Here is a 25,546-nt window from a genome sequence, read left to right as displayed (position 1 = left end):
CAGGCTCTGTGGAGTGAGACAATGCGCTGTCAGTGAGGAGCCCAACTCAGAGCTTGAACTCATGAATCATGAGATCATGACATGAACCAAAATCAAGAGTCTGATGTTTAACTGACTGGGCCACACATGTGCCCCTAATTAGGCAATAATTTCTCCAAGATTTGATGCCAAAATCATAAGCAATAGAAGATTTGATAAGTTGAACTTTATCCAAATTAAAAACCTTTGTTCTTCAAAGAACACCATGAAGAAAATGAAAAGATAACCCTAAGAATGAAAGAAAATTTTTGCAAATCATGTAAAGGACTTATATCTAGGATAAAGAACTTCCAGAACACAATAATAAAAAGACAACTCAATTTCAATATGGGCAAAGGATCTGAATAGACATTTCTCCAAAGAAGATTTTGTATATATGTATATGCATGTATAGGTATACATATGTGTGTGTGTATGTATGTATGTGTATATTTTGAGGACAAACCTCAAAAACATGCTAAGTAAAAGAAGCCAGTCACAAAGGATCACTATTCTATGATACTAATGATGAGAAATGTCTAGATCAGGCAAAAAACTATAGACACAGAAAATAAATTAGTGGTTGCCTAGGGCTGAGGTGTAGGAGGTAGGAGGAAATGGGCAGTGAGTGCTAATGGCTATGAGGTTTGTTTTGGGGATGATGAAAATGTTCTGGAACTAGATAGTAATGATAATTTCATGACTCTATAAATATGCCCAAAGTCATTGGATTGTACACTTTCAAGAGGTGAACTTTATGGAATGCAAATTATATCTTAATAATGCTGTTTAGAAATAGTACGGGGGGGCACCTGGGTGGCTCAGTCAGTTAAGCGTCCAACGCGAGTTCGAGCTCCGCGTCGGGCTCTGGGCTGATGGCTCAGAGCCTGGAGCCTGCTTCTGATTCTGTGTTTCCCTCTCTCTCTGCCCCTCCCCCGTTCATGCTGTGTCTCTCTCTGTCTCAAAAATAAATAAATGTTTAAAAAAAATTTTTTTAAAGAAATAGTACGGGGGCTCCTGGCTTGGTCAGTTGATGGAGAACATGACTCTTGATCTTGAAGTTATTAGTTTAAGCCCCAGTTGGATGTAGATTACGTAAAAATAAAATCTTTTTTTTTTTTAATAAAGAAATAGTACAGGGAATTCCCAGTAGCTTGCTACCTTTCACCCAGTAGCAAACTTCTTACATGACAATAGCAGAACTGAAACCAGAAGTTGACATTGGTACTATTGACAAAACTATAGACAATACTAGTGATTGGGAAAAGTCTGTTAAATGATGGCTGACAGTACTGATAAGGGAATTTCAGTCCCTGCCTGAAGACTTCCCTTCTGGGTTCTTCTTCCACCCTGCTTGCCTCAGGCTCCAAATTACTACTAATGAGGAATGCAGAAGTAACAGATTATAACTTGTCCCCTCTATTGATGTTCTGGGCTCAGACCTCTGGAGAATGATCTCCTCTGAGCCCACCGGTGTAAAATAAGCCTCCTGCCTTCTAAGCTCTCCAAGTGCCACTTGGTTCTTCTGTCAGGTGATCCAGACCAGTTTCCATAACACTAGGATATTACCAGGGTTTAGAACAATACCTCCCACCCAACCTTATGCAGGTGGAAGGACTCCACAACAATGACAATGATGAACATAATAATGACAAGAGTGGAATTTCTACTGCTGCCAGATTGATTGGCTGTTTTCAGAGTACGCCATATTGGTTCCTCTTTTTTTTTTTTTAAAGTTTATTTATTTATTTTGAGAGAGAGCGAGTGCACATTATCTGGGGAGAGGCAGAGAGAGAGAGAATCGCAAGCAGGCAGAGCCTGATGTGGGTCTCAAACCCACAAACTGTGAGATCATGACCTGAGCCAAAGCCAAGAGCCAGATGCTTAACCGACTGAGCCACCAGGCACCCCTATTGGTTCCCCTTTCTTTTAAATTTTTTTTTCAAAGTTTTTATTTATTTTTGAGACAGAGAGAGACAGAGCATGAACAGGGGAGGGGCAGAGAGAGAGGGAGACACGGAATCTGAAACAGGCTGCAGGCTCTGAGCAGTCAGCACAGAGCCCGACGCGGGGCTCGAACTCACAGGCCGTGAGATCATGACCTGAGCCGAAGTCGGACGCTCAACCGACCAAGCCACCCAGGCGCCCCTGGTTCCCCTTTCTAAACTTCAACTCTAGCAGTTTCCACCACCTGGGATTTCTTTCTCCTTCCTCTTTCTTTACCCCCATCAAATCCCTCACATCTACCCATTTCCATCAAATCTTTACTAATCTTTACTTGTCTGGACTCTCCTTTGCATTTTTCTCTAATCATTTCACCTTTGAGTCCTACATTTTCAACCAGTTTGAGAGGTTGTATGGGTTACAATTCCTCTGCATACTCCACAGTAAACTGTGTGAGTTCAAACAAACTTACCTGTTGACTAAGTCAGATTTAAGGTTGTTAGGATGCAATAAGAGAGATAGAAAGTGAAACCAGGATGGCAGGAGATGGAGAGCAATCCAAGTAGCAAGACATAGGCAGAGCCTGAGGGAATCAAGAAGCATTTATGTCCAGTATATACTCAGTGGTATATAATACACTATATTACACAGTGTGATCATTGCCAGAGACAGACAGAGAGAGAGAGAGAGAAAGAAAGAAAGGAGAAGGAGGGGAAAGGTCACCCAGCAGTGTTGATCTCCATGGCCTCTTTATTGTTCTAGGTGCATTGACTAACTCCTTGACTTCACTGGCAGGGTTAAAATGTCCTGCCCCTGAACTCCCATCACATTGCATTGTAAGATCCTGGATCCTTTGGCCGCTACCCTGTGAGTTCCATGAGGTTGGCTTCCCCTCCCCCCTGCTGTTTCCAACCCCTGATACATATTGAGCACTCAATAGATGGCTTAGTGAATGAATGCATGCATGAACAAAAGAAGGATGGACTCCGAGCTAGCGGACCTCAAACCTACATTTATGAAACTAGACACAGTATAACGTGCAGATTGTTACAAATTTATTTTTCAAAACTAAGGTCTGTCGTAGTCTGATGGACCCCAATCGCAGATTAAAGTCTAGATCCGTATACCCCAGGTCCCAAAAGCAGCCCGAAAAAGGAGGGAGGCAGGGCTTGCGCCTACCCGACCCCACCCTCTTGCGTTTTAATATTTCCGCCTATGGACCGCCCCCTCTGGTCCTATGTGCAACTCTAATTGGTGAGCTCTCTAATCCGTCTGGGCAGTTGGGCGCCTATTGGATCGACTGCTGAACGAGAGTTGCGTACTTCCCGGCGTTGGGAACGCACAGCGGACGTAGGCTTGCCGCCATTGTGCTGCGAAGAAAGCGGCTACCTGTGTGGGGGCCTTTGGGGGTTCGTGGCGGGCTTTAAGGGCTGTGTTGCGGGAGGTGTGAGGGGGTCGGGCTGAAAGTCCTGAGGGTTGGGCTGGGCCGGGCTGGGCATACTCTGAGCAAGGAGGAACTGCAGGTCGGGGGTGTTGACGCGTTCCTGCTGGGCCCGGGGCCCTATAGCTCGATACAGTTTTTCTTTCTCTGCCCCCCCCCCCCCCCCCCCAGATCCTCCGGGAATGGCCGGAGTATTTCCTTACCGAGGGCCGGGTAACCCGGTGCCCGGCCCTCTAGCCCCGTTGCCAGACTACATGTCGGAGGAGAAGCTGCAGGAGAAAGGTGAAGAACGCGTGCGGGAACGGCGCCTGCGGGCCGGGAGGCTTAGGGCGGGTGTGCGCGTGCGCGCAGCGGGTTTGCTTCTTTTCCCCGTTTTGTTAACTCGGCATGAGGTGTCAGCTCACTTGTAACCCCATTTGTTTTTTAATCTAATAGGGTAGTTAAAGGTATCTGTTATTTGCAGGCACTGATCCAATGGGGATACAATTGCAATGAAAAAAAAAAAGCCCTACTCTGATAAGGGTTAAGTTGCAATGAGTGAGGTAGACAATAAAAAACTTAAACATGTGTAACAGGAATGTCAGACAGTCATAAATGTGATGAAGGAGATAAAGGAAAAAATAAAGCAGAGTGAGGTAAGAGAATTGGCAAGGAGTGCATCTACTGTATGCCTGCCCCTTCCTCATACATCCTGACGGGAGCTTACCCTGGGGCAAGAGGTGGGGATGGTTAGGCTGAGGCTGTGTAGGTCTTTAAACTGAGTTGTCTTTGTAGCCCGAAAATGGCAGCAATTACAGGCCAAGCGCTATGCAGAAAAGCGGAAGTTTGGATTTGTGGATGCTCAGAAGGAAGACATGCCCCCAGAACACGTTAGGAAGATCATTCGAGACCATGGAGACATGACCAACAGGAAGTTCCGCCATGACAAAAGGGTCTACTTGGGGTAAGGAACCTCTTGGAATTATGTCATTTACAGTTTGGCCCCTCTCCTTTGTTCCTGTCCCATAGGTTGTAGTCCTGGATAGCAGCTCTCATTTGGGGACAGGAATCCTCAATGACAGCCCATCTTGGTGGTTATAAGCAAAGGGAGAAAACTAGGATTCTGTGATAATTTTCAGATCTTGCAGTTATTCTCTTAAAAAAATTTTTTTTTAACATTTATTTATTTTTGAGACAGAGAGAGCATGAACAGGGGAGGGTCAGAGAAAGAGGGAGACACAGAATCTGAAACAGGCTCCAGGCTCTGAGACGTGGGGCTCGAACCCACAGACCACGAGATCATGACCTGAGCCGAAGTCGGACGCTTAACCGACTGAGCCACCCAGGCGCCTCTTGCAGTTATTCCCTTGATTGCCCTGATTTCTTTTCTTGATCTGCCTCTAATTTGTCCTGTTGAAGCTATGTTAAGATGTCCCTATATTTGAAGGGGTTGAAACCCAGAACAGGCCACTGCATTCTTATTGTTAGTGACTCCTCAGTGACCAGAATCCTGAGGTTCAGGATATTTAACTCCTGAAACCTCTATACTCTTGTTTTTCTCTGCTCCCAAGCTGAGTAAATACAGGTATAAGTGCCTTAGCAAATCTCCTTTCTATTTGGACACAAAAATGTTAGCCACTTAATGGTCTAAGGTGGCCATCTAAAAAAAAGAGGGCCATATGTTTTGTTTATCTATAAAAAGTATTTTTTGAGAAGTGTGCTAGGGATAGAGCAGTGAATAGGAAGTAATGGCCTTTCTGGATCTTCTAGTCTAGTGGCATGGCCGATATGAGACAGATGGTTACAATAAAGTACGACAAATATTTTATTATTTTTTTAAGATGAATAATTTTATTTAATATTGGTTTCTTTTATTTATGTTTTTAATTTGGGAGCAATAGACTGCAAGCGGGGGAAAGGGGTAGAGAGAGAGAATCTCAGCACAGAGCCTGACATGGGGCTCAATCCAATGACCCTAGGATCATGATCTGAGCTGAAATCAAGAGTTGGACGCTCAACTGAGCCACTCAGGCGCCTCTTATTATTATTTATGGGAAGGTACACAGAACGTAGAACGTGTGACAGCCCGAAAACTATCTCTAGAGGAAAAGAAACCCAATACTGTAGGACTGTGAAGTTTAAGAGGAAGAGTGGCACAATTGGAGAGGAGGAGGCAGGGCTCCTGGTCAAGGAAGGCCTGTGTGCTAAGTTTGGGAGTTTGGACTGCAAGGCAGGCTTTCCTGTGGAATGCTGTACTCTGATAGCATGTGGCTTCTCTGCATGGCACAGGTAGCAGAACACCTTGTCACTTGCAATCGTCTTTCTCCCTAATGTTGCAGTGCCCTAAAGTATATGCCCCATGCAGTACTGAAACTCCTGGAGAACATGCCTATGCCTTGGGAGCAGATTCGAGATGTGCCTGTGCTGTACCACATCACTGGAGCCATTTCTTTTGTCAATGAGATTCCCTGGGTCATTGAGCCTGTCTACATCTCCCAGTGGGGGTAAGAAGGGCTGGAATGGGGGGAGGGTGGTTTGGGGACAGTGAAGAGAAACCATAGTATGACATTTTTGGCTTCTAGGTCAATGTGGATTATGATGCGCCGTGAAAAAAGAGACAGGAGGCATTTCAAGAGGATGCGTTTCCCCCCTTTTGATGATGAAGAGCCACCTTTGGATTATGCTGACAACATCCTAGATGTCGAGCCACTGGAGGCCATTCAGCTAGAGCTGGACCCTGAAGAGGATGCCCCTGTATTGGATTGGTTCTATGACCACCAGCCACTGAGGGACAGCCGGAAGTGAGTGATGGTTAAGTTACTGGTCCTGTGAGAGTTTTGGAATTCCAGGAGTCCTGGGAGAGCAATAGGTAGAATGGCTTGGCTAGCTGGTATACCTAACTGACAGAGGCCTGTCTTTTTTTCCTAGGTATGTGAATGGCTCCACTTACCAGCGCTGGCAGTTCACACTGCCCATGATGTCCACTCTCTATCGCCTGGCCAATCAGCTCCTGACAGACTTAGTAGATGACAACTATTTCTATCTGTTTGATTTGAAGGCCTTCTTTACCTCCAAGGCACTCAATATGGCCATTCCCGGAGGCCCCAAATTTGAACCTCTTGTTCGAGACATCAACCTCCAGTAAGTTGAAGAGAGTGGGGATTTTAGGCACTTTGGGTTGAATAAGATCTAATCTTGATCCTTGAGAAACGTTTGTAGTTTCCAAATTCCCCAGCTGGTCTGCTCATCCTTGATTTTGTACCCTAGGGATGAAGACTGGAATGAATTCAATGATATTAACAAGATCATCATCCGGCAGCCTATCCGCACTGAATACAAGATTGCTTTCCCGTATCTGTACAACAATCTTCCACACCATGTCCACCTCACCTGGTGAGAGCTAGAATACACGTTGGGGAAAAGAGAAGGCTGGAGAGTCAGGAGAACTTGAGCTGATTGTTCTTCCATTTTAGGTACCATACTCCTAACGTTGTGTTCATCAAAACTGAGGATCCTGATCTGCCAGCTTTCTACTTTGATCCTTTAATCAACCCAATTTCTCATAGGCACTCTGTCAAGGTGAGAAGAGGGAACATTTGACCTTAGTTCTTGCAAGAGAAATTTCATGACTGTGGCTTAAGTGTTACTAGATGGAAATCAGCTAGAGGGAGACATGTTTGTCATCTGCTTTAGTGTTCCCCTTGAGCTTGAAGCTAATTTGACACTTTGGCACTTGGCTCAAACCAAGTTATTGGTGTTTAATTTGTGTTTCTGTGATTGGGGCTTTCTGTATAGTCTGTTCTGGTCCGTTTGCATTATGGCTTTTTTCGGAATCCTTTTATTAAGATAGAGTTCACATACCATGTAACTCACCTGTTTAAAGTGTACAATTCAGTGGTTTTTAGTGTATTCTGAGTAGTTCAGCCATCTGTACAGGCAATTTTAGGACATTTTCATCATCCCAGAAATTCCTGCACCATTAGTAGTCACTCTATTTCTGTTGAACCTCCCTTGCCTAGGCAACTACTAATCTTTCTGTAGATTTGCCTATTCTGGAGATTTCATATAAATGGAATCTTCCAGTATGTGATCTTTTGTGATTGACCTTTTATACTTGAAATAATGTTTTTGATGTTTACCCATGTTCCATAGTGTTAACAGACCTCCTTCCCCCAGCTCAGGTTTTGGAGCTTGGGCAGGAGGTGATTGCATTGTGTAAGGTACTGGGGCTCCTTGGGAGGCCCTTGGTGATGAGCCATTTGGGGTGTGAGGAGTGATGCTTGCTTTCCTGATTGGCCCTGGCTTGTTCTCTGCTCCCTTGGCCCCCTTTGCCCTGGCTCTTTAGGGCTTTTCTTGTCTGGCAGCCTAGTTTCCATGGCAGATGTAGCCACTGTGCTTGGCCCCAGAGAGTTTTCTTCTCATCCCAATTCTCTTCCAAGTTCAGTGGGAGCTGAACCCTTGGGCATTCTCGTTTCAGAGCCAGGAACCGTTGCCTGATGATGATGAGGAGTTTGAGCTCCCAGAGTTTGTGGAGCCCTTCCTGAAGGACACACCCCTCTACACAGACAATACAGCCAATGGCATTGCCCTCCTCTGGGCCCCACGGCCCTTCAACCTACGCTCTGGTCGCACCCGCCGGGCCCTGGATATCCCCCTTGTCAAGAACTGGTAAGGTTTCTGGGGCGCCTGGGTGGCGCAGTCGGTTAAGCGTCCGACTTCAGCCAGGTCACGATCTCGCAGTCCGTGAGTTCGAGCCCCGCGTCGGGCTCTGGGCTGATGGCTCGGAGCCTGGAGCCTGTTTCCGATTCTGTGTCTCCCTCTCTCTGCACCTCCCCCGTTCATGCTCTGTCTGTCTCTCTCTGTCCCAAAAATAAATAAAAAACGTTGGAAAAAAAAAAATTTAAAAAAAATAAAAAAATAAAAAAATAAAAAAAAAAAGAACTGGTAAGGTTTCTATCTGGGGAGATGGTAATGGATGTATTGGAGAGAACACTACAACTGGGTGGGATTGCAGCCTTTACCAGAGGGACTGGAAGGAGAGATAGGCTAACTCTGCTTGGCTTGTTTTCCCAGGTATCGAGAGCATTGTCCTGCTGGGCAGCCTGTGAAAGTGAGAGTCTCCTACCAGAAACTGCTTAAGTACTATGTGCTGAATGCCCTGAAGCACCGGCCCCCTAAAGCCCAAAAGAAGAGGTAAGGTGCCTGAGGGTCATTGCTCAGACTTCTTTTGTTCCAAACATAATCAGGAGCTAACTCTCACTCTCCCTCTTATTCCCACCCCAGATACCTGTTCCGTTCCTTCAAAGCCACCAAATTCTTTCAGTCCACGAAGCTGGACTGGGTGGAGGTGGGGCTACAGGTTTGCCGCCAGGGCTACAACATGCTCAACCTTCTCATTCACCGTAAAAACCTCAACTATCTGCACCTGGATTACAACTTCAATCTTAAGCCTGTCAAGACCCTCACCACCAAGGTGTCTGCATTTCACCTTAAGTGTCTTCTGGGTTTGAGGGATGTTACTCGTTTTGCTCTGTCCTCTGGGGAAGGAGTACATCTAGTTTGGACCATTGCTAATTAATGTTTTTTCTATTTTTGGTATCTTCTCCAGGAAAGAAAGAAATCTCGTTTTGGGAATGCTTTCCATCTCTGTCGAGAAGTTCTGCGTTTAACTAAGCTGGTGGTAGACAGTCATGTGCAGTATCGTTTGGGCAATGTGGATGCCTTCCAGGTGAGGCTAGGTATCCTTGATCCCTGCCCCAGGGGGGAAGCTCAGTGAAGCCTGATCTCATCATGGAACTGACTCTAGCTTAAAGCCTGATGGGGTAATTGTGTTGCAGCTGGCAGATGGGTTGCAGTATATCTTTGCCCATGTGGGGCAGCTGACTGGCATGTACCGCTACAAGTACAAGCTGATGCGGCAGATTCGCATGTGCAAGGACCTGAAACATCTCATCTATTACCGCTTCAACACGGTGGGACCCTGCCCTCATGCACTTACTTTCTCCGATCCATTTTAATTTTTATGTCTAGTCAGGGCTTTTTCCAGGGACCTGTTTGGAGAGAGGCCTTAAGTATGTCCTTACTTGCCCTCACTGTGTGTACTTTAACACTTCCCCTAAAAGTCCACCTTTAAATAGGGAATTTCAGTTACTGGTTTGTACCTTAGAATTTCTCACCTATTCTATTTTAGATGTTGAAGTCCAGGAGTTTTGGTTCTTTTCCTTTTATTGTCTTTGATATGTTTCCCATGACCCTACCTGTGCCCAGTTTTCAATTGCTCTCTAAAAGAATTGCTAACTTACTTTCTTGATTTCTGCTTGGGGCCACAGGGCCCTGTAGGGAAGGGCCCTGGCTGTGGCTTCTGGGCTGCAGGCTGGCGGGTCTGGCTGTTTTTCATGCGTGGCATCACCCCTTTGTTGGAGCGGTGGCTAGGCAACCTCCTGGCCCGACAGTTTGAAGGTGAGTGGTTTTCTCTGTGTCCAACATTTTTTTTTTTTTTTTTTTTAAATCCCTTCAAGGGTAGATCATATGTTCCCATTCTGTCCCCTCCCCTTGTTTGAGACTGAGAATCCCTTCCTGCTGGATTGCCTCTAAGTCCCGCTCTTCAGTGATTCTGACTTGGTACTGTGTTTCTTGGGCTTCTCTCCGGGGCCTTGAGGCTATCTTGGATTTGTAGGATGGAAATTCCTCAGAAGCATTGTTGTGACTATCTGAGGTAGCTTGTCTTTTTTGCATGTGCTGGGTGTGTGGACACTTTGTTTACACTTGTTGATTTCAGTGTACCCATGGTTAATGAGGGGACATGATGGTAGAGACTCACTGAGAGCAATGAATCTTGCCTTTAATCAATTCACTTCTAGGCCGACACTCTAAGGGGGTGGCAAAGACTGTAACAAAGCAGCGAGTGGAGTCACATTTTGACCTTGAGCTTCGGGCAGCTGTGATGCATGACATTCTGGACATGATGCCTGAGGGAATTAAACAGAACAAGGCCCGGACGATCCTGCAGCACCTCAGTGAAGCCTGGCGCTGCTGGAAGGCCAACATTCCCTGGAAGGTGGGTGTCACCCCAACTCTGAGAAGGCAGGAACGTCATTTTCTTAGGGTTAGGGTTACCGCTCCCAGGGACACCTGGTGAGCTCTATTGAGCATCCGACTCTTGATTTCAGCTCCAGTCATGAACCAGGGTTGTGGGATGGAGCCCTGCATTGGGCTTCTCTGTCTCCCTCTTCCACTCTCTGTCTGTCTGTCTCTTTCTCTCTCTTAAAAGAAAAAAAAAAACTTTGGGGGGGGCGGTGCCTGGGTTGCTTAGTTGGTTGAGTGTCTGACATCAGCTTAGGTCATGATCTCACAGTCTGTGTGTTCAAGTCCTGCCTCAGGCTCTGTGCTGACAGCTCAGAGCCTGGAGCCTGCTTCAGTTTCTGTGTCTTCCCTTCTCTTTGCCCCTCGCCCGCTCACACTCTTTCTGTCTCAGAAATAAATAAATGTTAAAAAAAAAAAAAAAAGATTATCATTCTCAGACTCCCTTTGGGAGCTATGTGGCTCCTGTCACTTTCTCACTGTGCCTTTTGCACTTTCAGGTACCTGGGCTGCCAACACCCATAGAGAATATGATCCTTCGATATGTGAAGGCCAAGGCTGATTGGTGGACTAACACTGCCCACTACAACCGAGAACGGATCCGCCGTGGAGCCACTGTGGACAAGACTGTTTGCAAAAAGAACCTGGGCCGCCTCACTCGGCTCTACCTGAAGGCAGAACAGGAGCGGCAGCACAACTACCTGAAGGTTGGGCAGCTTAGGCTGGGTTGGGCGTGGGGAGTGGGCAGGAGAATAGACCGCAGAATTGGGACTATGCCTTGTCCTGTGGGGATTAGGCTACACTGGGGGGCTAATTATCATGTCTCCTTTGCAGGATGGGCCGTACATCACAGCAGAGGAGGCGGTGGCAGTGTATACCACCACTGTGCACTGGCTGGAGAGCCGGAGGTTCTCACCCATCCCGTTCCCCCCACTCTCCTACAAGCATGATACCAAGTTGCTCATCTTGGCCTTGGAGCGGCTCAAAGAAGCTTACAGGTAAAGAGTAGAGAGTGGATTCCTTTGGGAAGGTGAGAGCGGGAAGGACAGCATCATTGTCACAGTCCAAAGAAAGAAGGTTTAGCTTCCGTGGTTTCTGGTTTTGGTTTCCTTCTTGGTTTTTCCATTCATCTTTCCTGTTTCCTTATCAGTGTGAAGTCTCGGTTAAACCAGTCTCAGAGGGAGGAGCTAGGTCTGATCGAGCAAGCCTATGACAACCCCCATGAGGCATTGTCCCGCATCAAACGTCACCTCCTCACTCAGAGAGCCTTTAAAGAAGTGAGTAAGATGCTTCCCACCCCCCCCCCCCCAGGTTGTCTATTGCTATTCGTTCATGGCACCAAGAGTAGTGGGTCGCTACCAAGAGTAGTAGTAAGTGATTGGTGGATCCGTGTAAGCCAGCTTCCCTGTTCTGCAGGTGGGCATTGAGTTCATGGATCTCTATAGCCACTTGGTGCCGGTTTATGATGTGGAGCCACTGGAGAAGATCACTGACGCCTACCTCGACCAGTACCTGTGGTATGAAGCTGACAAGCGCCGCCTTTTCCCACCGTGGATCAAGCCTGCTGACACAGAACCACCCCCTCTGCTTGTTTACAAGTGGTGCCAAGGTAAAGTTTTTCTGGGTTTGCCCTTGGGAATTGAGGTGAGTTGGGTTGATTTGAGGTGAATTGAGTTCTACATTAAAGTTCTCATCCAGGCAGTGTAGCTGACTCTTGCTGCATAGTGCCAAGGAAATAGTATTGACGTGAAACTGAGCACCGCTGGCACTCCTATCAGTTCACACGTGTGAATGGAGGGCAGTGTGATGAGGTTATGGACTGTGGTAGCTACCACGGGATGGGAATTTCTAACCTGCTGGACACCTGTCTTGACTACTTCTCAGGCATCAATAATCTGCAGGATGTGTGGGAGACAAGTGAGGGTGAGTGCAATGTCATGCTGGAATCGCGCTTTGAGAAGATGTATGAAAAGATCGACTTGACCCTGCTTAATAGGCTGCTGCGACTCATCGTAGACCACAACATAGCCGACTACATGACTGCCAAGAACAACGTGGTCATCAACTATAAGGTATGTCTTAGGGGCAGGGTAGCAAGGAATTGGGGAAGGGGTGTGTCTGGCTCCCTGAGGTAGGATTTGCTGAAGGGAGGACAAAAGAGGATAAGCCCCCAGAGAGGCTTCAGACATGGCCTTGGGTTAAGAATTGCCAAGAGTTTGTAAATCTTTTCTTTCTAGGACATGAACCATACAAATTCTTACGGGATCATCAGAGGCCTGCAGTTTGCCTCATTCATTGTGCAGTACTATGGCCTGGTGATGGATTTGCTTGTGTTGGGATTACATCGGGCCAGTGAGATGGCTGGGCCCCCTCAGATGCCAAATGACTTTCTCAGTTTCCAGGATATAGCCACCGAGGCTGCCCACCCCATCCGTCTCTTCTGCAGATACATCGATCGCATACATATTTTCTTCAGGTGAGGACCTTGCCTGGAGTCTTATCTTTGCAGGGCATCAAGACATATGCCCAGCCTCTGGACACAGCTTTTGTTCCTTAGTTGAAGAACTAAGGTTCCTGCTGCTGGATCGGGGCTCTAAAATGGAATGAAGTCCCGTGAGTAGGGTGGGAGTTGGAGGTGGGCTCTACAAAGCTGTAGGTCTCATGAGGTTCCAGTTTATTTGGGTCTCAGCCACGCATCTTGCTGGTATAGGTTCACAGCAGATGAGGCTCGGGACCTGATCCAGCGTTACCTGACAGAGCATCCTGATCCCAACAATGAAAATATCGTTGGCTATAATAACAAGAAGTGCTGGCCCCGAGATGCCCGCATGCGCCTCATGAAGCACGATGTCAACTTGTGAGTTTAAGTTGGGGGCTGTGGAAGCTGGAAGGACATTGGTCTGAGGGACCCAGAAAACAGGGAATTTATGACTTTGTGTCCTGTGTGGGAGGAGTGTACTCTGTTAAGATATTGTCCGTCTGGCCTTCTGAGGGAAATTCCTTCAAGTTCCAGGAGACTAATGTGACCATATGTTCCCTGTGAGCAGGGGTCGGGCAGTGTTCTGGGACATCAAGAACCGTCTGCCACGATCAGTGACTACAGTTCAGTGGGAGAACAGCTTCGTATCTGTGTACAGTAAGGACAACCCCAACCTGCTGTTCAACATGTGTGGCTTTGAGTGCCGCATCCTGCCTAAATGCCGCACCAGCTATGAGGAGTTCACTCACAAGGATGGGGTCTGGAACCTACAGAATGAGGTACAGTCCGGAAAGGGGCTAGAAGTAGCATTTCCACCCCCCGTACCTTCGGGATACATAGGGTGAGGAACATCACACCTTTTCGTTATCAGTCATTTGAGCTTTGTTGGGTGGTAGGGCTTAGTGAGGGGTTGTGGTGTCAGAGTTGGTCCTTGCTCCCGTAACAGTATCAGAGACAAATTAACCTCGACCTTGTGATTTAGGTTACTAAAGAGCGGACAGCTCAGTGTTTCCTGCGAGTGGATGATGAGTCAATGCAGCGTTTCCACAACCGCGTGCGTCAGATTCTGATGGCCTCTGGCTCCACCACCTTCACCAAGGTATATAAGTCAGTCAGCCCCAACCTCCTTCACGTCCTCTATCCGTCTCCTATCCTTTTGAACTCTTCCCTTGGTTTGCTCTCCTTTTTTCCCAGCTTGGCTCAGTGTACCAGTTTCTATGCTTTATGATATAGAACCTTAGAGTGTCAAATCAACTCAGTTCCTTTCTGAGAATACCCTGTAGGGATTGTCCGTGTGATGACTGAGTTAAGGTAAGAGTAGAAGTGGGATTCTTTAATTGGGACAAAACTTGACGTTTTTTACATCTTCCCAGGGGGCTTATTGTCTATTCATATAGCTCATTTTTTTTAACCAGTAACTGTGTATGTTAAAAAGCAAGTATAACTAGTATTCATTTTCCCCTTCGGTTGCTTCCAGACACCCACCTGAAGGCAGCTGGAAGTTAAGAAAAAATAATCTGGAGATTTGTTAACAGTGCATACCTAAGCTTCTGCGAGGTTTAAAACGTCACCTTGTTCTTCCTGCTGTCTTTCCATGGTGTCGTAAAGGTGCACATAATGTCTTGGCTGACGCTCTCAAGAACATCAATGATGCCAAAAAGAGAAATTCAGGTTCTTATTAGGCTGTGCTCCAAACCGTGCTTTTAAGGATACATTTCTGTATCTTCGTTTTTATGTTTTATGTAAGTAATCTCTATACCCAACTTGGGGCTCAGACTGTTCACCTTGAGATCAAGAGTCGCATGCTCTTCTGGCTAGGTCAACCATGAGCCCCTTAGTATTTCTTAAAATTTCTTACACATTTTGAGTATAGTACAAGGGGAGAGTTTACCTTTTCAGGTCTGTCTAAGGGTCAGGTAACAAGAATTCCGTAACTCATTCATTCCATTGGTGTTTATTGATAACTGCTGCGTTCAAGGCTCTGTGCACACTGCATGTACCTTCGAGCTCACCTACCTAGTCGGAGAGACAAGATCCATAGACAAGAGAACTATACTAGGATGTAGTGTTTATAAAGCTATGGTGTTATTTGGGAATCTGGGAGAAGGAGAGGAGAGTCTTCCTGAAAGAAGTAATGTGTGATGAGGTAGATGAGGGAGGGCCTTCCTTCAGCCTTAGGTATGGAGAGGTAACTAGCATGAAATGTGTGGAGCTGTGCAAATTCAAGGTTTACTGGAGTATAGTTATGGAGTAGGGACTGTTAGGAGATGGGGGCGAGACAGATCACCAAGAGCCAGATCATGGAGGAGATTGCATGGCTTGTTAAGAATCCTGTGAGGGTTTTTTTTTTTAATGTTTATGTATTTATTTTGAAAGCGAGCACTTGCACCCATGTGAGCGGGAGAGGGGCTGAGAGAGAGGGGGAGACAGAATCTCAAGTGGTTCTGTGCTGTCAGCACAGAGCCTGATGTGGGGCTCGATCTCATGAACTGTGAGATCATGACTTGAGCCAAAATCAAGAGTCAGATCCTTAACCAACTGAGCCTTCCAGGTGTCTAAAGAATCCTACGAGGTTCTTAAGCATGGGAATGATTTTCCCAGCTTTCTGTGTTAGGTCCTTCACTCTTGTAGCTGTGGGGAAGATGGGTTTAGAGAAATTGGGTGGGAGATCAAGTTTGGGGATTTCTGCTGAAGTCCTGATGATAGAGATGAGAGCAGTGAGGAGACAGGAGTATATCTGAGAAGTAGTTAGCAGGTGAAATCAGCCTCATTTTGGTGGGACGCCAGAGGGAAAGGAAAATAACACTCAGTTTTTGGCATGGCTGACTAGGTGGATATCGGCACTGCCAACTGGAAGAGTACAGGAAGAAGAGCAGGTTTAGGAGGGAAGATAAATGGATTTCGTTCAGGATATAAAAAGTTTGAGGTTCCTAAGAATATCCAGATGGAGCTGTTTGGCAGGCACTTCTTATATCCTCTGTTTTCAATTCCAAGATGAGTGTGTGTGTGTGTGTGTGTGTGTGTGTGTGTGTATGTATGTATATATACAAATGTATACACACACGTGTGTGTGTTTTTTCCACCCTAGTGATGCCTATTAAATTGATAATCTCTTAGATTTGCTGTAAAATACTTTGAGCTTGAAGCTTCAGAGAGAGAAATGATGTGAGAAAATGAGAGCAGTCAGGGGTAACTTCGAGGCTCCTGTAGGATGTCCAAGTGGAGATATTTTGCAGTCTGAAGCTTGGAGAAGATATCTGGGTTGAAGATGTAGGTTTAGGAGTCTGGTGGTTTAGGAGGTGGTTTAAAACTCAAGAGCGAGCAAGATTTCACAGGGTAAGGAATGAGAAGAGCAGAGGGACAGGTTTGGAACCATAGGATACACTGAGCAACAGCATGGCCAGACTGGGAGAGTGCTGGGTCATGGGAGCCAAGGATGTCAGGAATTGGGGCGGGCATTTAACAGTGTCAGTTGCCTAAGAGTCTTTTAGTTAGATAAGACCTGAAAAGTATCCATTGGATTTGGCATTCAGGACGTCATTGGTGACCTTAGCAAGAGCTGTTTCAGAAATAGTGGGGATAGAAGCCAGATTGCAGTGGGTGAGGCTTTATGGGAAGTGGGGGAGTGGAGACAGCAAGGACCGTCAAATTGCCAGAGCTAGAAAAAGAGGAAGGGCATGAGATGCCACCTAGAGGGAGATATAGGTCAAGGCAGTATTTTTAAATGGTATTGAGTGAAGAATGTTCTGATTAGGAAGGAGCCAGGAGCAGTTCAGGGTGCAGTAGACCAGTGTAGTAAGTGATGGAGCAGCGTTCCCCAGAGTTGAGTGGGGGCAGAGTAAAGGGGAAGCAGAGGGAACCCTCTTCTAAACCTAAAAGAAAAGAGGTCTGGGTATATGTGAATGTAAGGTTGAGTGGGAAGTTATAACAAATACTGAATTTTTCAGCTTTGCCTGGGTTGGTCACAGTGGTGAGGGTATGATACAGTTTTTGAAGAAACTGTGCGCTCCAGGTGGGTTTCAAGAAAATAGAAGACAGCTGTGAGTGGGAGTTCTTCCCAGAAGCACTCAGCTACTCAGTGACAGGATGGACAAAGTGGATATATTCTATTGGTAGTTCAGGTTTTGGGGTTTTGCTGTAGGACTGTTGTGGAGTGGTAAGGGATCGAATGCAGGAGAATCAAGAGTGCTGGCCCCTATTGGGATCCTGGATTACTGGGGAGTGAGTAGGAAGAGACTAGAAGAGGCCAGTGGTCTTGAGTTGTAGGGATCAAGGGAGTAGATGTGTGAGAGGTGAGAGCCTGAGTAATGTCAGAGATTAGGGAGGTGATTTACTATAGTGGTTAGAAGTCAGATTGGAGTTCAGATCATAGCTCTGTCACATAACTAGTTGAGATCTTGGATAAGTCACCCACTTTGGGCCTCAGTTCTCTCTATAGAATGGGGATACCAATGATGGGGTGCCTGGCTGGCTCGGTAGAACATGGAACTCTTGATCTCGGGGTTGTGAGTTTGAGTCCCATGTTGGGTGTAGAGATTACGTAAGTAAATACACTTTTTAAAAAAAATGGGAGGCAAACCATAAGAGACTCTAAAAAACAGAGAACAAACTGAGAATTTTGGAGGGGTGTTGGGTGGGGAGATGTGCTAAATGGGGGTGGGCACTGGGTGTTCTGTGTAAGTGATGAATCACTAAATTGTCCTGAAACCATTATTATACTATATGTTAACTTGGGTTTAAATAACATTTCAAAAAAGTAAATTAAACCAAGAATACTGGGGCACCTGGGTGGCTCAGTCAGTTAAGCGTCCGACTTCAGCTCAGGCCATGATCTCACAGTTTGTGGGTTTGAGCCCCGCATCAGGCTCTGTGCTGATAGTTTAGAGCCTGGACCCTGCTTTGGATTCTGTGTCTCCTTCTATCTCTGCTCCTCCCCGCCTTGTGCTCTCTCTCCCAAAAATAAATAAATGTGAAAGAAAAAACAAAAAACAGGAATACTGATGTATTACCTAGCTCTGAGGGCTTATTGTGAGAATGAAATAGCAAATGTAGTAAGTTAAATTATTCAGTAAATTGTTCAGTAAATGTTTGCTCTCATCAAGTAGAGGGATCCGGATTTTGATCAGGTAGTAGAATATTGGAATTTGTTTCCTGAGGTGTGTTAAGGTAAAATAGTTCTTGTAACACTTCCAAGGTTGATAATGAAGGGAAGTATCCATTAGGGTGAGAGGTGGCTGGACCTTGTGGCCCTGTTCTTGTCCTCTAAAATTGGACTCTTGCAGTCATTGCCACCACTGCCACTTTAGGTGCTCTCACCATCCTTGCTTTCGGGTGTGTGCAGCACACTAGCCCAAGCGTGCAGGCAGGGACCCTTCTCTTCGGTCCCAGTGGGAGCTAGAAAATAAGGCTAGAACATTTAAGCAGGGCTTTCATAAGGGCCAGGCATAACCAGGAAAACAGAGATGGGCATAGATAGTCTGACTTACAAGGTGCAGCCTACTTAGCTTCAGGTTCCGAAGGGCCTTACTGCTGCCTTCCTGCCTCTTTCATGCCTTCCCAACATGGCAGGCCCTGTTTCCTTCACCAAGGTGTCCCTTTCACCATGTCCGGATGACTTGAAGTCTAAAGCCTGAGGCAAAGACCTCAAGAGAACATCTTTGCCTGGCAGGAGATGTATTTCTCTGTTCTTTTTTTTTTTGAGTTTCGTTCTGACTTCTATTTCACATTATTTATTTTGAGACTTAATTTTTTAAAACAATTCAAAAAAGGGCACCTGGGTGGCTCAGTCAGTAAAGTGTCTGACTTCGACTCGGGTCATGATCTCACGATTCATGAGTTTGAGCCCCATGTTGGGCTCTGTGCTGACAGCTCGGAGCCTGGAGCCTGCTTCAGAATGTATGTCTCCCTCTCTCCATGCCTCTGTCTCTCTCAAAAATAAATAAACGTTAAATTAAAAAAAAAATTTTTAAACTAAAACAATTTTAGTTTTATAGTGAAATTGAGAGGGAGGGACAGACTTTTCATGAACTCCCTGTCCCCGTACATGCAAGCTTCCCCTATTAACATCACGCACCAGAGTGGTATGTTTTTTACCAAGAATAAACCTACACTAACGCATCATGATCATCCAAAAGCCATAGTATACTTTCGGGTTCCATCTTGGTGATATATATTCTGTGGGTTTGGATAAATGTATAATGATATAATCGATTATTAAAACATACAGAGTGTTTTTGCTACCGTAAAAATACTAACAAGACCTAGAAAATATCTAGAATCCTGTTGTCCTAACATCAGTTTTTATTTTTCCACATTCGTTTCGGGTCATGAGGTGTGTTGAGCAAGTTGTAGAAGTTGAATTTGTTTCTTTTATGAAGACTTAAAGGCATAATGAGTGTAAAGTTCTTAACCTTGGTACCTAGCACATGTAGTCACTGATATATTTTCTTTCCTGCCTCCCTGAATCCCCAGCAACTCTGGCTATTCTTTTTTTTTTTTTTTTTTAAGGCTTTTTTGTTTGTTTGTTTTTTATGTTTTATTTACTGATTTTGAGAGAGAAAGAGAACAGGGATTGGGGGGCGGAGATTGAATTCCAAGCTCCAAGTGTGGAGTGTGACATGGGGCTCCAGCTCACAAACTGTGAGATTATTACCTGAGCTGAAATCAAGAGTTGGATGCTTAACCGACTGAACCGCCCAGGGACCTGCTATTGTAAAGGAATGTAGAATACTCCTGTTATTCGTAAAGGACTGTGGTACTTCTTGGGAATTCAGACTTACTCCCCTCCAGGAATAAAGCACTGGTAACTGCAGAATACAACTGGTGTGTTTTGTGATAAAAACCATGCAGCTGGCAGTTCCTAGAGCCAATTACAGTCGAAGAGCTTACTGAGCCTCACAGTTGTCCTACTCAAGTCTGTTTGACTTTACTCCCAGATCCAGCCCATTCTGGCCCATGGCCTTCCTTTCTGTTCGTCTGTTGTCTTCCGTTGGTTCATCTTGAGTACAAGCTAGATGCTCAGTGTAGCTTTTGTGATTTGGTTCACGCTATTACCTAACTCTAGAAAGTCCCTTTTATCTTGCCTATCTGAAGACGGCTATTTGCTCAAGACTAATTTCCATGGTTACTCCAGCCAGTGTGATCTTGCACTTCAGTAATTGTCTAGAAAACATAGTCCTTACCTTAAAATCTTGATTATATCATTTGGTATTTTGTAGTTTGCCTTTTTTTTTTTTTTTTTAATCTTAAAGAACCAGCTTTGGTTTCATTGATTTTTCTCTGTTCTGTTTGTTTTCAAAATGCTCTTATAGTATTTTTCCTTTTGTTTACAGTTGGCTGTAATTTGCTTTAAAGTTTTCTGGTTTAAGGTAAAAAGTTAGATCAATTTGGGATCTTTTTAAATATAAGCATTCACTGCTGTAAATTTCCCTCTTAGTACTACTTCAAGCTGCATCCCTCAAATTTTGATTAAGTTGGGTTATTTTCATTCAGTTAAAAATATTTTCTAATTTCCCTTGAGAGTTTTTATCTTACCCATATGTTATTTAGAAGTATGCTGTTGAGGGGTGCCTGGGTGGCTCAGTTAGTTAAGTGTCTGTCTTGAGCTCAGGTCATGATCTTGTGGTTTGTGGTTTTGAACCCCGTGTGGGGCTCTGTGCTGACAGCTCAGAGCCTGGAGCTTCCTTCAGATTCTGTCTCCCTCTCCCTCTGCCCTTCCCCCTGCTTGTGCTCTGTCTCTCTCTCAAAAATAAACAAACATTAAAAATTTTAAAAAAAACATAGAAGTATGCTGTTTAATTTTAAAATATTTGAGGGCTTTCCAGATATTTTTGTTATTAGTTGCTAGTAATTGTTATAGTCAGAAAACATACTTTTTATGGTCTTCATTTTTCCAGATGTCTTAATACTTGTTTTATGGTTGTGAACTTGAAAAGAATCTGTATTCTGCTTTTGGGTAGAGTGTTTTATAAATGTTAGTTAGGTCCAGTAGGTTGAATGATCGTGTTGTTCAAGTCTTTGTATATTTGTAATGACTTTTTTGTCTACTGTCAATTACTGAGAGAAGAGTCTTGGAAATCTCCAACTATAATTGCGGATTTATTTATTTCCTCTTTCGGGTCCATTTTTTTGTGGTTGGAGTTTTTTTGTTTTGTTTGTGGAAGGGGTTATTCAGAGACACAGTTAACTTTATTAGAGACATCCAAACTTTTAGCATAAAGCCACGTGATATTTTTCAAGAAAATTGTATATTTTTTGAGCATGAAGAATTTCTGAAGTTCAGAAATCTGGAATTCTTAAAATACTTAGAACAAAATTACTCACATAGGTTGTAATTGTATAAAAAGGCAAATGATCAGGACATTTTGTTGAACATAATTGAAAGGTGGGCAAAATGTATTGGCTTGCAGATGGAAAACCAACAAGGAATTCATCTAAGATATTAGGCTTAGGGGAGAGGGGAGCCATTGCATTGATATCAAAATGCAAACTGACAGACCTTTTGTCCAAGGAACATTGAACCTGCATACAAATGATGACCAGGGGAGTGTGCCAGATGGAGTGTTGTCATGTACCTAAAGAGACAGCTGAAATCAGAATTGGGCCTTACAGTGGAAACACATAGATACTTCTGTACATACAAGCAACTCTGTTGATACCCCTGAAAGGAATATGTAGTGTTCATGATTATTTTTGAGTTTTCTGCTTCAACATCCACCTGTTTTTACTTTATATAAACAGTTTAGAAGCTCTGTAATTAGGTATGAAATGTATTTAGGGTTAACATATATACATATACATATTTTTTTTAACATTGTCTTCAAACATTTTGGTGGGGGTGGGGGGGAAGAGGGGGAGAGAGAGAATCCCAAGCTGTCTCCACACTGTCAGCGCAGAGCCCAATGTTGGGCTCAAACCCACAAACCATGAGATGATGACCTAAGCCAAAACTAAGAGTTGGATGCTTAACTGACGGAGCCATCCAGGTGCCCCAAGAATTATTATATCTTCTTAATTGACTTTCTTATCATTATGAAATGTTCTTCTTAATTCATGGTAATATTTTCTGTCCTAAAGTCTACTTTGTCTGATAGTAGTGCTACTCAGACTTTGTGTTTGCATGGGTGTCTTTTTTCATCTTTAAGCTTTTTTTTATTTAAAAAAAAAATACATATTTTTTACATTTATTCATTTTTGAGAGAGAGAGAGTACGAGCGGGGGAAGGGCAGAGAGAGAGGGATACACAGAACCTGAAGCACGCTCCAGGCTCCAACCTATCAGCACAGAGCCTGATGTGGGGCTCGAACTCACAAACGTGAGATCGTGACTTGAGCCGCAGTCACATGCCCAACTGACTGAGCCACCCAGGCACCCCAGATTTTGTTTTTCTTAAGTAATCTCTACACCCAACGTAGGGCTTGAACTCCTAACCCTAAGGTCAAGAGTGGCATGCTTCATGCTCCACCAGCTGAGCCAGCCAGGCACCCTGAGTGGGCTTGTTTATTTCACTCTTTGCTTAGTAACTACATTTTTTTTTTTTTAAGATTTATTTTTAAGGAATCTCTACACCCAACATGAAGCTCAAACTTACAACCCCGAGACCAGGGGTTGCATGCTGTAATGACTGAGCCAGCCAGGCGCCCCTACACTTTTTCTTTTTCTTTTTTTTTTTAATTGGTTGCTCTGTACATCACTGACTTACCATGGTCTACTGTCACCATTAGTCTTCTAAGATCACTTTACATATAGTGTAAGAACTACACATTACACTTCCATTTTCCCCTTCATTCTTTGTAGTATTTTTGTCATATGTTTTAACTTTACCTGTATTGTAAATACATTACTTTGTTGCTAATTTTGTTCTAAACAGACTTTATTTTTTTACAGAAACTACAAAATGAGCAAAAATATCCTTTACATTTTACTCACATACTTTTTCTGGTATTCTCTGTTACTTGATGTAGATCCAGATTTCCATCTGGTGGTGTTTTCATGGTGCTTAAAGAATTTCCTTTAACATTTCTTACAGTAATGATCTATTGGCAGTGAAGGCATTCTGCTTTTGTCTGTCTGGGAAAGTGTTTATTTTGTCTAATTTCTGTTAATGTAAATCATTGTTTTCTTTTGCAGCTTTACAGAGTCATTCCATCAGTGTATTTTTTTTATTTCAGATATTATAATTTTCATCTCTGGAAAGTTCCATCGAGGTGTTTAGTATCTTCTCTCCTTATTATGTTCATATTTTCCTTTATATACTCCAGTGTAATTATAAGATTTTTTAAATGCCGTTTTATAGTCCTTGGTTACTAATTTCATCACCTGTGTTATTGCTAGGTCTGTTTCTATTGATTGATTTTTCTTCTGGTTTTGGTAATTCATTCTTTTTGCATGAATGATCGTTTTTATTACATGCTAGAAATTTTGAATTTTACATTATTTCTAGGTTTTGTTATGTTTTGTTAAATAGTATTGAGTTGTGTTCTGGTGTGCAGTTCAGTAACTTGTGGGTTAGTTTGGTCCTTTTAAGGCTTGCTTTTAAGTGTAGTTATGGCAACTCTATAGCACCCTTTGTTCTGGGGCTAATGAACCTCTGCTGCTGGGTTGATAACCTTCTGGGGACTCTACCCAATTCCCATGTATTACAGGTTCTCTCTAGTTGGCTGGTGGGAACACAAACTGCTGCCAACCTTATATGACCCGTGGGACTTGCTCAGCTTTCTGATCTCGGGTGTTCTTGGAGTTTTACTCCATACGCATTGGTACTCATCCAAAATCATGGGGAATCCCTTCATGGATCTCCAGAAATCTCTTTTGGAGACCATGCTTCTCTCCAGTACCTCTGCCCCACAAATTGTAGCTGCCTTGGCCTCCTGAATTCTAATCTTGATCTCTTCAATTGAGCGAGACTATTGGGCCCTGTTTCTGTTACTCCTCTATGTGTATGCTGCAGCTTAGAAACTCGGCAGAGTAAGTTGTGGGGGACAGTCATGGAGTTTACTTCATTTGTTTCCTTTTCCTCAAGGGTCATGGCCCTTAGGCCTATGTTGTCTATTTGTCAGTTGTCTGAAAATACTGTTTTATATCTTTTGTTCAGTTTTCTAGTTGTTTATAGTAGAAGGCAATTTCTGTGGCCCCATTAGTTTTTATTCCCTCTATTAATTTTTAGTAGTTTTTCTCATCCCTTTTTCTCCCCCACCCACCCCAGGATTACTTACTGTATTTGCTCTTAAGTGTTTATATTGCCTTAGTTGATTTTTTTATTGAGATGAAATTCACATTGTAAAAAAAAAAAAAAAGTACAGTTCTGGGACACCTGGTGGCTCAGTCGGTTAAGCGTCTGACTCTTGACTTCGGCTCAGGTCAGGATCTCAAAGTTCATGAGTTTGAGCCCCACGTTGGGCTTTGTGCTCACAGGACGAAGTCTGCTTCAGATCCTCTGTCTCCCTCTTTGCTTTGTGGCCCTCTCTTGCTCACACACCCTCTCTCTCAAAAATAAATAAACGTTAAAAATTTTTTAATAAAAATTAAAATAATGAAATGTACAATTCTTTGGTTTTCGGTATATTCATAAAATTGTGCACCTGTCCCCACTGTCTAATTCTAGAATATTTTCATTACCCCAGAAAGAAACCCTGTATCCATTAGCAGTCATTTGCTCCCCATTGCTCCCCACCATTCAGCTCCTGGCAAGCATGAGTGTACTTTCTGTCTATATGGATTTGCCTGTTCTGGATATTTCATACAAGTGGAATTGTACAATATGTGACCTTTTTTGGTCTGGTTTCTTTCACCTAACATGTTTTCAAGATTCATCTACATTGTGGCATGTATTAATACTTGAAGAATCCTTTTCACAGGTGAATAATATTCTGTTATATGGATATACCATATTTTGTTTATCTTTGTCAGTTGGTGGACATTTGAGTTTTTTCTACTTTTTAGCTGTTATGAATAATGTTTTCATGAACATTTGGTACAGATTTTTGTGCAGATGAATGTTTTCATTTCTCTTGGTTATATACTTAAGAGTAGAATTACTGGATCACACAGTAATTCTGTTTAACCTTTTAAGCTACCAGGTTGTTTTTCTTTTTTTTTTTTTAATTTTTTTTTTTTTTTTTTTTAACGTTTTATTTTATTTTTGAGACAGAGAGAGACAGAGCATGAATGGGGGAGGGTCAGAGAGAGGGAGACACAGAATTGAAACAGGCTCCGGGCCCTGAGCTGTCAGCACAGGGGCCCGATGCGGGGCTCGAACTCACGGACCGCGAGATCGTGACCTGAGCCGAAGTCGGCGCTCAACCAACTGAGCCACCCAGGTGCCCCTACCAGGTTGTTTTTCAAAGTGATTGCACCAGTACACATTCCCACCAGCAATAGTAGAGGAGTGTTCCATTTTCTTCACATTCTTGCTAACAGTTGTCATTGTTCTGTAGCCATTCCTGTGGGTGTTAAACAGATTCTCACAGTGGTTTTGACTTATGTATACTTCCCTAATGACACTGAGCTCAAGTCTTCCTTGAGAACTAGGAAGAGTGTAATCAGCTGGACCAAGTAGTCCCCACCACTTGTCCCCTCCCATGGCTCACCTATAATTTACCTTTTCT

At 44.0% G+C, this 25,546-nt stretch overlaps 1 protein-coding gene and 1 long non-coding RNA gene across 2 annotated transcripts in view; both read left to right on the top strand.

Annotated features, from left to right (window-relative positions):
* The first annotated feature begins 3,243 nt into the window (after nt 1-3,243).
* Nucleotides 3,244-25,546, top strand: part of PRPF8 (pre-mRNA processing factor 8) — a 32,123-nt gene continuing 9,820 nt past the window's right edge. Inside the window, exons 1-24 of the mRNA XM_058705265.1 lie at nt 3,244-3,371; nt 3,575-3,685; nt 4,178-4,346; nt 5,722-5,886; nt 5,965-6,183; nt 6,311-6,523; nt 6,650-6,775; nt 6,856-6,961; nt 7,860-8,050; nt 8,456-8,575; nt 8,666-8,855; nt 8,991-9,110; nt 9,220-9,354; nt 9,712-9,841; nt 10,243-10,439; nt 10,963-11,169; nt 11,297-11,460; nt 11,613-11,739; nt 11,879-12,071; nt 12,347-12,534; nt 12,700-12,938; nt 13,173-13,319; nt 13,510-13,720; nt 13,924-14,040. Of these exons, the coding sequence (XP_058561248.1) occupies nt 3,586-3,685; nt 4,178-4,346; nt 5,722-5,886; nt 5,965-6,183; nt 6,311-6,523; nt 6,650-6,775; nt 6,856-6,961; nt 7,860-8,050; nt 8,456-8,575; nt 8,666-8,855; nt 8,991-9,110; nt 9,220-9,354; nt 9,712-9,841; nt 10,243-10,439; nt 10,963-11,169; nt 11,297-11,460; nt 11,613-11,739; nt 11,879-12,071; nt 12,347-12,534; nt 12,700-12,938; nt 13,173-13,319; nt 13,510-13,720; nt 13,924-14,040 (3,774 nt within the window). The 5' untranslated portion in view covers nt 3,244-3,371; nt 3,575-3,585. The remainder of the gene's footprint in view (nt 3,372-3,574; nt 3,686-4,177; nt 4,347-5,721; nt 5,887-5,964; nt 6,184-6,310; nt 6,524-6,649; nt 6,776-6,855; nt 6,962-7,859; nt 8,051-8,455; nt 8,576-8,665; nt 8,856-8,990; nt 9,111-9,219; nt 9,355-9,711; nt 9,842-10,242; nt 10,440-10,962; nt 11,170-11,296; nt 11,461-11,612; nt 11,740-11,878; nt 12,072-12,346; nt 12,535-12,699; nt 12,939-13,172; nt 13,320-13,509; nt 13,721-13,923; nt 14,041-25,546) is intronic.
* Nucleotides 15,044-25,350, top strand: LOC131498231 (uncharacterized). Its single transcript, XR_009255347.1, has 2 exons — nt 15,044-25,018; nt 25,272-25,350. It is a non-coding gene; the product is annotated as an uncharacterized LOC131498231 (long non-coding RNA).

The sequence above is a fragment of the Neofelis nebulosa genome, chromosome 16, assembly GCF_028018385.1.
Source record: "Neofelis nebulosa isolate mNeoNeb1 chromosome 16, mNeoNeb1.pri, whole genome shotgun sequence".
Classification (NCBI taxonomy): domain Eukaryota; kingdom Metazoa; phylum Chordata; class Mammalia; order Carnivora; family Felidae; genus Neofelis; species Neofelis nebulosa.
The sequence above is the reverse complement of the archived record's forward strand: the minus strand, read 5'-3'. Positions and strand labels throughout refer to the sequence as shown.